Here is a 16055-nt window from a genome sequence, read left to right as displayed (position 1 = left end):
TAATTCACACACAAGCTTGTTAGCTAGCTATCCCAAAGGAAATTCAAAGTTCCTCCATAGAAGCCTCTCCTCCTAAGTATAATTATGTGAACCTAAGTCATATAATGCATGTCATAACAAGATGCCCAGCGCATCAAGCAGCCTCCTCAATCCTCTCCCATTCTCTCCCCTCACCTCAGCATTGAGGTTGATTTCACAGTTTAAAAACCTAACAGAAAAGAACAATATAAACCGGTACTTTTTTTAGGGTTCGAAACGGTTCAGAACTTTATTTTGCTGGTCAGAACAGTGGAACGAAACAAAACAAAAAATATCTTTAATGGCCAGGCACCACAGGCTAAAATGTAAGTTTTGCATCTAATGTTACTAATGAATTTTGAGATGATTTTGGTATTTTGGTCCTTTAATGAGTACCTTCAAAAAGTAAACAAACATAATATAAATGCATATTAGTTTATCATACCACCGTAATCAACATTTCATGAATTGTAACAACTTTTACATGGACATACATCTATCATTTAAAAGCTCACTACATTTAATCACACATTATTGTCAAGCCCATTTCATAGAGAATGTTAGAAACTGGACTATGAAGTAACTTACTTTGAAGAGATGGTGAAGAGATGATGGTCAAAATAGGCATTTGGCGATTGATAGGCTAAATTCGAATTTCTCGCAAATCAGACTTCCCACATGCCAACACATTTTTCTCCGTTTCAGAATAATCTACAGTCACCACAGTTTGTGTAGTTATCCTTAGATATATTCTCCAGATTTTCTCAGAGGGAATTGTTGATATGTTGCCACAATTTTTTTTCTTGATAACATTTCCTTGGAACAATTTGCCAAAAATGGCTTTAGAATTTTACAGATGGAAAGATGAAAAAAAGTATTTATCCATAATCTCTTCTGAATGAATCTAGTCCTGGAGTGCCTAAACAAAATGAAACCAACATATTTAGGCCGACTTCATCCAGTGTCCAGAAAATTTGTGTGATATGCAAATATGTGCATATTTAATAAGATATCACATAATTTGCATATTGTATATAAAAAGTATTATATTTGTGTCTACATTTAACTGGTAAAAATGTATTGTGATATGATAAAAAATATATATATATATATATTAGGGTGTGGTGCCTGGCATTAAAGCCAACTGATAAAATGTCTTGATTTGTTATAAGCATGCACAAGCCCTTGTTATGGTATCTGTGAAGGAATGTTAAAATTACACAAATGCAAGTAACAGTCAGGATCACTGTAAAGTGATAATAAAATAAGAGCCAGTGCTTATGACAAGTCTTTCAATGCATTATAAGCTAATTACAAACTCATTATAATCAGTATACTGGGCTTAGCTTACGCTCATTCTCGAGGCTGCGTTTCCTGCCTGCCTCCATCTCCACCTTGCGGAGGTTCTCAGCACTCTGGTGCTGCAGCAGGGCCCTCTCTCTCTCCAGCTGCCTCAGCGATGACTCCACTCTCTGCCTGCTGTTCATCTACAGGGACAGGGAAGGGTTCATGCGTGATGTGCATAGTCAAAACATTACTCACCATTAACTCTATTGAACATCGCTAGTCTCACCTCCTCGTCGATCTCTTTGACCAGCTTCTCTAGACGGCTAGTGGTAGTCCTGGGGAGAGAGGAGCATGTGTGAGTGTGTGTGTGTGTGTGTGTGTGTGTGCTTGTGTGTGTGTCTTCTGAGGTGAGCCATACTTGCACTTGTGCTCGAGGTCGTCTTTGGCCTGCATCTCATGGTTGAGCTGCTCCTCCAGACAATTGAGTTTATTTTGCAGCTGATCGGAAATAAAAGAGTAGAGGGGGAAGAGTTAACAAGTACACACTAACATGGAGCTCACCAGATGCACACTCAAGTGTCAATATGTCTGTCAGATAGAATTATATTTAGTCTGTATTAGAGTTCTAGTCTGTCTGTCAGATAGTTCTATTGTGTCTGTCTTTCTGAAGAAAAAAAAACTGGACCATTTCAGAACAATGAAAAGAAGGTCTTGGCGGTAACGAGGTTGGTAACGGCATGGATTTTGTGAGACGAAGCGCAACCTATCCTGTGATGCACAATGCCCATGGAACAAGAGAGGAGATGTGATTTTTGTGCTGGTAACACTCGTATTAATAAACATAAAAAACGTGTGTTTTTTTTCCATTTGGTTTAATTTGGTTTCAAAACCAAGCAAGTAGCCTTCCTTCGATGAAGGCTGTTTTTTTTGTCCTGCCCAATGCGTTCACCAAGTAGCCAAGTCCATCAACAAAGGATTTGACCTGTGAGACTGCTTTGAAATAAATCTTAAATCACCAAAGCTTTATTAAAAGATCAAGTTTGGGAGCAGCAAAACAGTGAGCCAGACATCCCCTTTTTTTATTTGCATTGTGAAGGCCTACATTATTTTAGCCAGCTCCGGTTGTGGACGTGTGTAAAAACCCTTCCACGTAGGCTACCCATGTCCATATGCCCATCATGAAACGAGAGATGAGATGATGTTGGTGACCCTTGTATTTAGAACTTATTTTCCTGTAACAATTGCTTTTTTGTTTCATACGACTAAAAACCAAGCCCTCCATAGTCTCCCCATACTCTAGGACTATAGGTTATAACTAAGGCTGGTTTAAAAACTAAGGCTGGTTTGTGGCCCCCACCCACATCAATGTTGCCCATTACTGCTGTAGTCTATAGCCTAGTTTGTTAAATAACGGACTAACATTCAAATTGGAGTTGATGACAAAATAATACATAAAAGACCGCAAATACACAACTTGGAGAAACCACATATTTAGCCATGGAACACGTTCTGATGGGCCTGTGAGGGGGCAAGCCTCCAATTGATTTATTAATCAAAGCCCAGCCCTTTCGCGCCACCACCAGCTACTGCGCCCATAATTCCCACAGTGAAAATTGCAAAAATATTTCTGACACACCCCTGGACCTATAGTGCTACCACCATCGCTATTATTTACCATTGGGGTTGTGGGTGAGCCCTGAGAGTACCCTGAGAGTTCTAGTTTGTCTGTCTCCCTGAGAGTTCTAGTTTGTCTATCTATAGGAGTTTAATTTTGTCTGAGAGTTCCATTTGTTACTTCTGATAGTTGTATTTTGTATGACAGTTCTATTTCTTCTGTCTGAAAGTTCTATTTTGTTTATCTGAGAGTTATATTTATTCTTTTAATAAAAAAAGGTATAATGTTTTTATTTGGCAGGGACAATGCACACCAAAAAAATAAGACTGAGAAAACATGTCGCACCAGATTTTGCTAATAGCTCATTTCTTTATTTTTTTTTTAATTTTACCCCTTTTTTCTCCCCAATTTCGTGGTATCCAATTGTTGTAGTTGCTACTATCTTGTCTCATCGCTACAACTCCCGTACGGGCCCGGGAGAGACGAAGGTTAAAAGTCATACACAACCCAACCAAGCCGCACTGCTTCTTAACACAGCGCGCATCCAACCCGGAAGCCAGCCGCACCAATGCGTCGGAAGAAACACTGTGTACCTGGCCACCTTGGTTAGCGCACACTGCACCCAGCCTGCCACAGGAGTCGCTAGTGCGCGATGAGACAAGGACACCCCTACCGACCAAGCCCTCCCTAACCCGGACGACGCTAGGCCAATTGTGCGTTGCCCCACGGACCTCCCGGTCGCAGCCGGTTACGACAGAGCCTGGGCGTGAATCCAGCCCAGCGCCCTTAACCACTGCGCCACCCGGGAGGCAATAGCTCATTTCTATCTGTAGTCCCTAAAACATCTAGACATAGGTGAATTCTACATCATACAGTAAACAAAACCCACAGAAATCAGGACATAAGAGGTGTTTCAACACAGAAGTCATAACATTGCACGAGGCTTCCAGAATATTCTTGTATGCTTTGGTTTTCTCCCCATCTCCCCACACATTGCTATTGGATAGAAATGGTAATATACCTATTAATAAAAAGGAAGTATTGTACATAGCCCAGTTATTGCACATAATTAAATTAAACCTGCATATTTACTAATTCACTAGTATTTACTTCTGTTGCAATAAAAGTCAGTATGGTGTTTTCAGTTCAAATCAATAAGTTCATGACTGATTGGACTTTATAAACAAACAAAAAACTATCTCAGTCAAGAACGCTTGGATGCTGCTACATGTTTTCAAAGCAGAGGGGAGACCATTCCATTTCTTAGCTGCTTTGAATGAGAAGGTTGATTGTGGAAAGGTGGTGGACCGTTTGGGGAGGCTACAGTCCCCCCTGGTGGAGGTTATTGTTACCCTGCTATTTTGATCGGAGCAGAGGTTTACAAAGACCCTCAGCGGTGGAAGTGTTAGATTGTGAGTTATATTGTAAACCAGGCTGATATCTGAGAACAGAATTAAGTTGTAAAAACAAAACAAGTTGAACTTGGTGATAATATTGCAGTGGTAGTAGTGACGTGTTTTTTTGTCCAATATTTTCAGTACTCCTTTGTAGAGTGATTTGAGAGGTTTCACGCAGTGGTGTAAAAAGTAGCCCATTGTCATACTTGAGTAAAAGTAAAGATACCTTAACAGAAAATGACTCAAGTATGTGAGGTCACCCATGTAAAATATTACTTGAGTAAAAGTAAAAAATGATTTAGTTTGAAATGCACTCAAGTATCAAAAGTACATGTAATTGTCAAAATACACTTCTGTATCAAAAGTAAAAGTATAAATCATTTCAAATGTCTTATATTAAGCAAACCAGATGGCACCATTTTCTTGTTTTTTAGATGTATGGATAGGCAGGGCCTATCTCCAACACTCAGACATAATTTACAAATGAAACATTTGTGTTTAGGGAGTCCGCCAGATCAGAGGCAGTAGGGAATTATCTTGATAAGTGTGTGCATTGGACCATTTTCCCATCCTGTTAAGGATTCAAAATGTAATAAGTACTTTTGGGTGTCCGGCAAAATGTATGGAGTAAAAAGTACAATATTTTTTTTAGGAATGTAGTGAAGTAAAAGTTCAAAAATATAAATAGTAAAGTATAGATACCCCAAAAAAGTACTTTTACTTAAGTACTTTACACCACTGGTTTCAGGGATGTGTCACATGCTTGTAACCAGCTGGTGATGCAGTAGGAGAGATGGGGAGAAAACCAAAGCATACAAGAATATTCTGGAAGCCTCGATGGGAGAAAGCATTTCTGATGAACAGGAAATTGGCTTGGCTATATTGGATTGTGTTGGTCATTTCTTTTATGTGTTTTTTTTAAGTTGAGGGTGGGCTCTAGGATTATAGCAAGGTATTGAATTCTCTAAACAGTTTAGATTTTTTGGACATGTATGAGGATGTTGGGGTAGACCTGCTGCTTTTGATTGACAGAGAAATACATGGACACTGTTTTCCCCACATTTAGGGTGAGACAGGAGTCATTGAGCCATTGTGAAACATTCTCCATAACTGATGCTAACTTGGCAGCCACTTGTTCAGCACCCTTTCCATGGATGTAGATGACCGTGTTGTCAATGTACATTTGGGTCTCCACCCCCTGGCATACAGAAGGAAGATCATTGATATATAGGCTGAACCACAGTCAATAGCATTTTGGGAGAGGTTGAAACTGGAGAGTTTTGAGAGAAGGACTTTACGGTTGACGTTAACAACATGCTGAGTGGTTCACCTTAAACCCAAACTGCAAAAGGGACCGATCCTGTATTCAGGCGTTCTGTGAGCAGTTCCTACAACTTTTTAAGCAACCTTAGATATGACGGGATTATACTGATAGGCCGGTTGTTGCGCACTTCCTGCTGGTCTCCAGATTTACAGTCGGAAGTCGGAAGTTTACATACACTTCGGTTGGAGTCATTAAAACTAATTTTTCAACCACTCCACAAATGTATTTTTAACAAACTATAGTTTTGGCAAGTCGGTTAAGACATCTACTGTGCGCACAGTATAGACTTTACGTCCATCTCCTCACCCCGACCTGGGCGCGAAACAGTCACCCTCGAAGCATCGTTACCCATCTCTCCACAAAAGCCGTGGCCCTTGCAGAGCAAGGGGAACCACTACTTCAAGGTCTCAGAGCAAGTGACATCACCGATTGAAACGCCACTAGCGCGCACCACCGCTAACTAGCTTGTCATTTCACATCGGCTACACATGCCAAAAGATCATGGAAAAATCAAGAGAAATCAGCCAAGACCTCATAAAAAAATTGTAGACCTCCACAAGTCTGGTTCATCCTTGGGAGCAATTTCCAAATGCCTGAAGGTACCACGTTCATCTCTACAAACAATAGTATGCAAGTATAAACAACATGGGACCACGCAGCCGTCATACCGCTCAGGAAAGAGACACATTCTGTCTCCTAGAGATGAACGTACTTTGATGCAAAAAAGTCCAAATCAATTCCAGAACAACAGCAAAGGACCTTGTGTAGATGCTGAAAAAAATAGAACTGTTTGGCCATAATGACCACCGTTATGTTTGGAGGAAAAAAGGGGAGGCATGCGAGCTGAAGAACACCACCACAACCGTGAAGCACTGGGGTGGCAGCATCATGTTGTGGGGGTGCTTTGATACAGGAGGGACTGGTGCACATAACAAAATAGATGGCAACATGAGGAATGGAAAATTATGTGGATGCATTGAAGCAACATCTCAAGACATCAGTCAGGAAGTTAGGTCGCAAATGGGTCTTCCAAATGTACAATGACCCCAAGCATACTTCCAAAGTTGTGGCAAAATGGCTTAAGGACAACAAAGTCAAGGTATTGGAGTGGCCATCACAAAGCCCTGACCTCAATCCTATAGAACATTTGTGGGCAGAACTGAAAAAGCGTGTGCAAACAAGGAGGCCTACAAATCTGACTCAGTTACACCAGCTCTGTCAGGAGGAATGGGCAAAAATTCACCCAAATTATTGTGGTAATCTTGTTGAAGGCTACCCAAAACGTTTGACCCAAGTTAACGAATTTAAAGGCAATGCTAAAAAATACTAATGGAGTGTATGTAAACTTCTGACCCACTGGGAATCTGATGAAAGAAATAAAAGCTGAAATAAATCATTCTCTCTACTATTATTCTGACATTTCACATTCTTAAATAAAGTGGTGATCCTAACTGACCTAAGACAGGGAATTTTACTATAATTAAATGTCAGGAATTGTGAAAAACTGAGTTTAAATGTGTTTGGCTAAGGTGTATGTAAACTTCCGACTTCAACTGTATGTACAGGGGTTCAAGATGGCTGTCTTCCATACTTTTGGGAATTAACTTTCTTGCATTGATAACTTGACTATCTGGGTAATTAGGGTTGTTAGGCTGTCACTGTACTTTTTTAGAATTACAGTTTCAAGACCAAACATATCTTTTGCTTTAGAGTTTGAGGGAGGAGAGGAATTTCTTGACCTTTACCTCACTGGTGGACAACAACAAAAAACGGTATGGCTTTCATTGCTGGGGATCATGGACAGGTCTCTTGGGGTGAACTTTTGGCCCAGCTCAAGGACTGAGTCAATGAAATAGTCATTAAAGGTGGGTGCGATGACTGAGCTGTTGTCCTGAAGCCATTGACTTTCAATTGTAGACTCAGCATGATCTTTCCCAGTGAGTTTGTTGCTGTTCCCTTTTGCTTCATTGATGATATTGAGAAAGAAATTGGCTTTGGCTTTCCTGAGACTCATTGTCACTTTGTTTCTCAGTCCTTTATAGATTAGTTTGTCAACATGGTCCCGTGTGGCTCAGTCGGTAGAACATGGTGCTTGCAACACCAGGGTTGTGGATTCGATTCCCACGGGGGACCAGAAGAGGAAAAAAAAGAATGAAATGTATGCACTTACTACTTTAAGTCGCTCTGGATAAGCGCATCTGCTAAATGACATAACATCTAGGGCACATTTTAGAGACTGTTATAGAACAGCATCTCTTCTTCATAACTTGCCATAAAGTATCATCTAATCAGGGTAGGCCTTGTATTTTTGTTGGGTTTGTGAGGCACCTATTTAGTGAACTCAGAAACGGCTCCAGGGATAAGCGACATAAGTGGTCGCGTAGGGCTCCAGGATGCTTGCCCCACAAGGTGTAAGTTAGTTGTGCATCAGGAATTTTTATTTAGTAGTTAGTCACTGACAGTCACTCAATTAGCCATGTCAGCAAATAATTTTTTGATTGGTAAGTTAGTCTCGCAAGCTATTTAAGCTTGTGGTAATCATGGGCAAATACCGACCGGTCACTTAGGGCACGTGCCCAGGGGCCCTGACCTCCAGGGGTCCCCCATTGATTTGTTAGACACTTTCACTCAGATATCATTAACATGGCATAAGGCATAGCAAAATGTGTAGAATTGCAGGTAATTAGCTTTAAAACTGAAAAAATGTCTCTCCACCTCATGGCAAAATGAGTAGAATTACAGGGAATTAGCTGTAAAATGTTTTGTTGTTGTTAAAAAATCTCTGCCCCATTATTGCCAAATGAGTAGAATTGCATGAAATTTGTTAGAAAATTGCAACATTGTCTCTCCGCCCCATGGCAAAAAGTGTAGGGAGGGGCAACCAAATCTCGCTTAGGGCCCCCAAAAGGCTAGAGTGAACTTGGTTGTATTTGAGTCATCCGAGAAGTCAGTATGTCTCAGTGTTCTTTTCAATCTGTCTGTCTGAGAATTATGTCTGTCTATCTTAGTGTTGTATTCCATTGGTCTGTCTTGAGAGCTACTACGTTGCACCGAACATTTCAATATTGAATTTGTACTCAAATGTCCTAGAGCTGAGCACACATTTTCCCGTTTTGTTTTAAAAACAAACAAACCCATAAATGCATGCATGTATGTACGCAACAATGCAACAACCTACCTCTCCTTTGATGCTGTCCTCTTTTTCCTCAGAGCTATCCTTACAGTCTTTAGAGTCCTCCACAGATATCCCTGTATTCCCACCTCTCAGCAGCCTATTAGAGAAGGAGAAGCAAGAGAGAGGGAGGAGATAGGCCTTCAAACTGGCTTTACCTGAGGTGCCCTGCCAGCCATGCCAACCTTCCTCGCCCTCTGAGTACCCAAGCCCGTATCCCGCCCCATAACACATCCTGCCCAACCAAGAACCGACCCAGCTCAGACTCCAGCTCTACAATTCACATTCAATGATCATGATCGTGAGCATAAGAACAGACTTTTATCATGAGCCTAGTGGCTTTATTAAAAGGGCTATTGGAACAAGGAGGCAGTGTAAAGTACAGACGCAGCGTGTACGACTGGCTTAAAATAGTGTTACATTTCAACATACAACTCTACCTTTTTTCTTTCACTCTCTCCCTATTTCATTTCCACTCTCTATAGCTGCAGGCACAGACATGACCTTAAGCACGTTTTCTGCACAGTACAGAGTCTTACAAAAACACCCTTAAAAACATACAGCAGACTCATTCCAATGTAAATTTAGAAAACCAAACCAGATTCCTAGATAATTGGCACGCTTGCTGAAGCTAAATATAACACTAACATGAATGTACACAGACACTGTATAGACACTAACCTTAAGTCTTATAGATAGATAGATAGATAGATAGATAGATAGATAGATAGGATAGATAGAAACCAATTAGTCTTACTGGTCTTCTTTGAAGTAGGTGAAGCCCACGAATGGCAGCTGGTTGCCCACAAAGGCCCTTGGTGTGGGAAAGGTCTCCACGTCGCCTTTGTCATCCTTAATCTCGTCAAAGTTACTGGTGTCTATGTCACTGCTCAGCTCTGGTACAACTGGGGCCACTGCTGAAGAAGGGAGAGCGAGAGGGAGGCAGAGAGGAAGTGGGAGAAGCAGAGAGGGGGAGATGGGGGCAGAGAGGGAGAGAGGCAGAGTGAGAGAGAGATGCAGAGTCATAAAGAAGCAGAGTGTGTGTGTGAGCGAGAGAGGACAGAAAAGGGGTGGAAATAGTGTGGGTTTGTGTAGAGAAGAGAGAGGGAGACATAGCTGATTCAAATATGTCTAAAATCAACCAACTCAGCTCCGTGCTAAAATTGGTGTCAATCAAGATACACTAACACAGAGCTAACTGTCAGCTCCTCCGATTCTCAATCAGTGTGTGGTTATTTTCACAGTATAGTTTGTGATTTTCTAAGTGTGTATAGAATGTGTGTGTGTGTGTGTGTGTGTGTGTGTGTAGCACACCAAATGAAACTGGGCATAGGAGGTAGAAGAGACCGAGCTGGCGTGGTGCGGATGCCAGACCCGCCACTCCTCTCTCCCCCTACAGTACCCGCTTTGTGTCTCAACACACACTGTTGCCTTTCACACATGCAGCCTAAACACACTCCAGGAGAGATATAACTAGCCCTCCTTCTTTTGCTGCTCCTTTAAAGGCCCCCGGCTACAGAGCCGGACAGAAATAAATTATAAGGGCCAGGAGGCGAAAGCTGAAAAAGTAAGCCTGCTCTTTAGGAAACTAAGCCGCCTTGTTGAATCCTCTTTCTTCAACAGGATCGGTTCTTGCTCCAGGCAAAGATAGCCAAGTTTAAGACAGACCCTCAGTAGGGAGAGATCAAGAGATGGATGGATGAAAGACAGGAGAGAAAGATATATGGATACAGAGAGTGAGTGATAAAAGACGGAACGAAAGAAAGAGAAAAAAATAGTTGTGCGGTGAGACTGGAGAAAGAGATGCCGCTCTAGCTCTGCGGAGGCCAATTACGGCGCTGCTTACCCAGCATGCTCTCTGATAGCGGGTAGGCTAATGACAGGCAACTGTGGCCACAGTGAGAGTGCAGAGAGGAGGGAGCGACCGTACATCGAATCTGATCTGGGGCCTGGTGCAGCGGTTCTGGGGCATCCCCTCTCATTACCCCAATCCAACCCAGCCCGCCCCCAGAGTGGCTACCGACACCCTCTCCACCCTTTCCCTCCTTCCACCTCCCCTCAATCATACAATCATAGGACAGGGTGCATCAGCCGAAGAACATGGCTGACGTTTACATTCTCCCAACCAATTCTGCTATTTTGTTAGTTTTTTTTGCATAACTTAAAAAAAAACGTATTGTGTACATAATGTTGCTGCTACTGTCTCTTATGACCAAAAATAACTTCTGGACATCAGAACAGGGATTACTCACCGCGGACTGGAAGAAACGTTCTCCTTTAACGAGTCCAACGAGAAGGATATCCTGCTTTCACTGGAACAGGCCCAGATCCAAGTCTTTTGAGTGAAGAAAAGACGCAGGAAAAGGGGCCGCAGATCGGGTAGCCTTCTGAGAATTCGTAGGCGAGCGAGTAAACTCCCACTGCCATCCGTTCTTCTTGCTAATGTACAATCATTGGAAAATTTAAATTGATGACCTATGATTAAGATTATCCTAGCAACGGAACATCAAAAACTGTATATCTTATATTTCTCCGAAACGTGGCTGAACGACGATACGGGCAATATAGAGCTAGCGGGATTTTCCATGCACTGGCAGGACAAAGACGCTACCTCTGGTAAAACGACGGGTGGGGGTGTGTGTTTATTTGTCAATAATAGCTGGTGCATGATGTCTAATATTAAAGAAGTCTCGATAAGCTGTAGACCACAATATCTACCAAGAGATTTCTCATATATATTATTTGTAGCCAACTATTTACCACCACAGACCGATGCTGGCACTAAGACCACACTCAACCAACTCTATAAGGCCATAAGCAAACAAGAAAATGCTCATCCGAAAGCAGTGCTCCTAGTGGCCGGGGACTTTAATGCAGGCAAACTTAAATCAGTTTACCAGATTTGTCACATGTGCAACCAGAGAAAAAAAAATCCTAGACCATCACAACGCCACACACAGTGATACATACAAAGCTCTCCCTCGCCCTCCATTTGGCAAATCTGACCATAATTATATCCTCCTGATTCCTGCTTACAAGCAAAAACTAAAGCAGGAAGTACCAGTGACTCGCTCAATACAGAAGTGGTCAGATGACGTGGATGCTACACTGCAGGACTGTTTTGCTAGCACAGACTGGAGTATGTTCCAGGATTAATCCGAAGGCATTGAGGAGTACACCACCTCAGTCATTGGCTTCATCAATAAGTGCATCCACGACGTCGTCCCCACAGTGACTGTACATACATATCCCAACCAGAAGCCATGGATTACAGGCAACATCCGCATCGAGCTAAAGGCTAGAGCTGCCGCTTTTAAGGAGCATGTGACTAATCAGGACGCTTATAAGAAATCCCGCTATGCTCTCTGATGAACCATCAAACAAGCAAAGCATCGATACAGGATTAAGATTGGAAATCCAGACGCGAGCTGCCCAGTGACGTGAGCCTACCAGACGAGCTAAATGCCTTTTGTGCTAATTTTGAGGCAAGCAACATTGAAGCATGCACGACAGCACCAGCTGTTCTGGATGACTGTGATAATGCTCTCTGTAGCCGATGTGAACGAGACCTTTAAACTGTCAACTTTCACAAAGACATGTACTCAAAGCATGCGAGGACCAACTGTCAAGTGTCTTCACTGACATTTTTACCCTCTCCCTGACCGATTCTGTAATACCTGTTTCAAGCAGACCACCATATTCCCTGTGCCCAGGGAAGCGAAGGTAACATGCCGACGTGGCACTCACGTCGGTAGCCATGAAGTGATTAGAAAGGCTGGTCATGGCTCACATCAACAGCATCCTCCCGGACACCGTAGACCCACTCCAATTCGCATACCCCCCCAACAGATACACAGACGACGCAATCTATATCACACTCCACACTGCCCTTTCTCACCTGGACAAAAGGAACACCTGTGTGAGAATGCTGTTCATTGACTACAGCTCAGCGTTCAACACAATAGTGCCCATGAAGCTCATCACTAAGCTAAGGACTCTGGGACTAAACACCTCCCTCTGCAACTGGATCCTGGACTTCTTGACGGGCCGCCCCCAGGTGGTAAGAGTAGGCATGCTCATCCTTAACACTGGGGCCTCTCAGGGGTGTGTACTTAGTTCCTTCCTGTATTCCTTGTTCACCCACAACTGTGTGGCCAAACACGATTCCAACACTAGCATTAAGTTTGCTGACAACACAACAGTGGTAGGCCTGATCACAGACATCGATAAGACGGCCAATAGGGAGGAGGTCAGAGAACTGGCAGTGTGGTGCCAGGACAACAACCTCTCCCTCAATGTGAGCAAGACAAAGGAGCTGATCATAGACTACAGGAAAAGACGGGCCGAACAGGCCCCCATTAACATCGACAGGGCTGTAGTGGAGCGGGTCGAGAGTTTCAAGTTCCTTGGTGTCCACATCACCAACAAACTATCATGGTCCAAACATACCAAGACAGTCGTGAAGAGGGCATGACAAAAGCTCCCCCCCAATGAGGATTAAAAGATTTGGCATGGGTCCCCAGATCCTCAAAAGGTTCTACAGCTGCACCATCGAGAGCATCCTGACCGGTTGCATCACTGCCTGGTACGGCAACTGTTGAACATTTGTCCGTCAGGTGCTACAGATGGTAGTGCGAATGGCCCAGTACATCAATGGGGCCAAGCGTCCTGCCATCCAGGACCTATACAATAGGCAGTGTCAGAGGAAAGCCCATAAAATTGTCAAAGACTCCAGTCACCCAAGTTATAGACTGTTTTCTCTGCTACCGCAAGGCAAGCGGTACCGGAGAGCCAAGTCTAGGACCAAAAGGCTCCTCAACAGCTTCTACCACCAAGACATAAGACTGCTGAACAATTAATAAAATCGCCACCAGACAATTTACATTTGACCCTCCCTTTTGTACACTGCTGCTACTCGCTGTTTATGTACAAATTACCTCAACTAAGCTGTACCCCCGCACACTGACTTGGTACCGGTGCCCCCTGTATAAAGCCTCGTTATTCTTATTCTTATTGTGTAACTTTTTATTACTACTTTTTATTTTATTTTCATTTTATTTATTTCACCTTTACTTAACCAGGTAAGCTAGTTGATAACAAGTTCTCATTTACAACTGCGACCTGGCCAAGATAAAGCAAAGCAGTGCGACACAAACAACAACACAGTGTTACACGTGGAATAAACAAGCGTACAGTCAATAACACAATAGAAAACAAATAAAGTCTATATACAGTGTGTGCAAATGGTGTGAGGAGGTAAGGCAATAAATAGGCCATATTAGCCAAGTAATTACAATTTAGCAAATTAACACTGGAGTGATAGACGGTGATGTGCAAGTAGAAATACTGGTGTGCAAAAGAGCAGAAAAGTAAATACAAACAATATCGGGATGAGGTAGGTAGATTGGGTGGGCTATTTACAGATGGGCTATGTACAGCTGCAGCGATCTGTTAACTGCTCAGACAGCTGATGTTTAAAGTTAGTGAGGGAAATATAAGTCTCCAGCTTCAGCAATTTCTGCAATTCGTTCCAGTCATTGGTAGCAGAGAATTGGAAGGAAAGGTGGTCAAATCTCACTGGTTGGCTTTGGGGATGACCAGTGAGATATACCTGCTGGAGTGCGTGCTACGGGTGGGTGTTGTTATCGTGACCAGTGAGTATAGTATAGACTTATAGATGACCCTCCCTGTTGTACACTGCTGTGGCTCTGGCGACGAATATGTAGTGAGGGCCAGTCGACTAGAGTATACAGGTCGCAGTGGTGGGTGGTATGAGGGGCTTTGGTGACAAAACGGATGGCACTGTGATAGTCTACTTAACTTTTCTTGAACTGCACTGCTGGTTAGGGGCTTGTAAGTAAGCATTTCAAGGTAAAGTCTACACTTGTTGTATTCGGCGCATGTGACAAATAAAGTTTGATTTGATTTGCTAGCACCCAGGCTGTGTTCCATATGGCACCCCATTCCCTATATAGTGCACTACTTTTGACCTGGACCCATAAGGCTCTGGTCAAAAGTAGTACACTATGTAGGGAATAGGGTGCCATTTGGGACGCAGACCAGACTCCCACACCTGAGAGCTTTATATCACGCAATGATCAGGAATAGGGATGCTTTAACCTGCTAGCCAATGAGCAGCATTCCAAATCTGTACCCTTCTCCCCCCAGCCAATGCTTAAACCCATCATTTGCTTTTAAACCCATAATGGACAGTGTGCAAGTGCACACCTCTGGACAAGGGTGCAGAATGGGGATGAACAACAAACTAGAGAGTGGGGAGCTTAATAGGAGAACTGTTGCCTGTGATATGTGCTATGGACTGTGCAACAATGGGTTGAATGAAGATCTAAGGATGAGACACGCACACACACTAGGGTTCGGAAAGGTTGAGACACACTGTGAGGTTCTGTAAGGAGGAAAGACACACACACGCACACACCGCCTGGGCTGTGATCAGGAGTTACAGTATGTCTCGGTCTTAATCAGAGCCAGGTGAAACTTCTTCCTTCCTTTTCCCTAATTTCCTTGGTGACTTTACTGATCTGGCAGCAGTGGATAACTGCAAGCAGCATTTCCACCATTTGTGTGTGTGCCTGCGCTGTGTGTGTGCCTGCGCTGTGTGTGTGCCTGCGCTGTGTGTGTGCCTGCGCTGTGTGTGCAAGTGATCCCACCAAAGTACTTTCAGTTGATTCCTGTCACATGATATCAAAATCAGTGAGAATGGAAGGATGGAGGAGCCCATGTTATGCGATCCCTCCTTGTATCTCCGAATAAAATGGCAAACAAGTACATACTACTGACAAAGCATTAACATCTGTACATCTTTACGCAGGGCAATGGTATAATGACTGATTAGTAATAGTTCAGTCACAGCTGAGCTCTGCCTTCTGATAACTGTATATATCAAGAGCAGGAGTGCTGATTTAGGATCAGTTTTGCCTTTTAGATCACAATAAATAAGATCACATGGAGAGCAGGAAATACCTGATCCTAGATCAGCACTCCATACGACTGTTCCACTACATTTTTGCTGATAGACCAAAAAAGAGCAAAGAGGAGGCTAATGCTTCATGGCCCCATGCATGGGAATGAACTGTAGTATGTCGTGTATAATCAGGAAAATGGGAGGTTGGGTTACATAGGCAGATACAAAGGCACACACAGACAGGGATACACGCAAGGGTGCGCACTGGAACGCATGCCCACACACACAATGTATGACTGAACACACACACACACACA

General features: G+C 43.1%; 1 protein-coding gene across 1 annotated transcript in view; it reads right to left on the bottom strand.

Annotated features, from left to right (window-relative positions):
- LOC110522004 (rho-associated protein kinase 2) overlaps positions 1–16055 on the bottom strand; it is a 93641-nt gene that overhangs the window by 34649 nt on the left and 42937 nt on the right. The window contains exons 9-13 of the mRNA XM_036975533.1: positions 9571–9730; positions 8820–8913; positions 1724–1803; positions 1592–1640; positions 1370–1505 (exon numbers count right to left, since the gene is read on the bottom strand). Of these exons, the coding sequence (XP_036831428.1) occupies positions 1370–1505; positions 1592–1640; positions 1724–1803; positions 8820–8913; positions 9571–9730 (519 nt within the window). The remainder of the gene's footprint in view (positions 1–1369; positions 1506–1591; positions 1641–1723; positions 1804–8819; positions 8914–9570; positions 9731–16055) is intronic.

Source organism: Oncorhynchus mykiss, chromosome 4 (genome assembly GCF_013265735.2).
Source record: "Oncorhynchus mykiss isolate Arlee chromosome 4, USDA_OmykA_1.1, whole genome shotgun sequence".
Lineage (NCBI taxonomy): Eukaryota > Metazoa > Chordata > Actinopteri > Salmoniformes > Salmonidae > Oncorhynchus > Oncorhynchus mykiss.
Note: the sequence above shows the minus strand (reverse complement) of the source record. Positions and strands in the feature narration are given on the sequence as shown.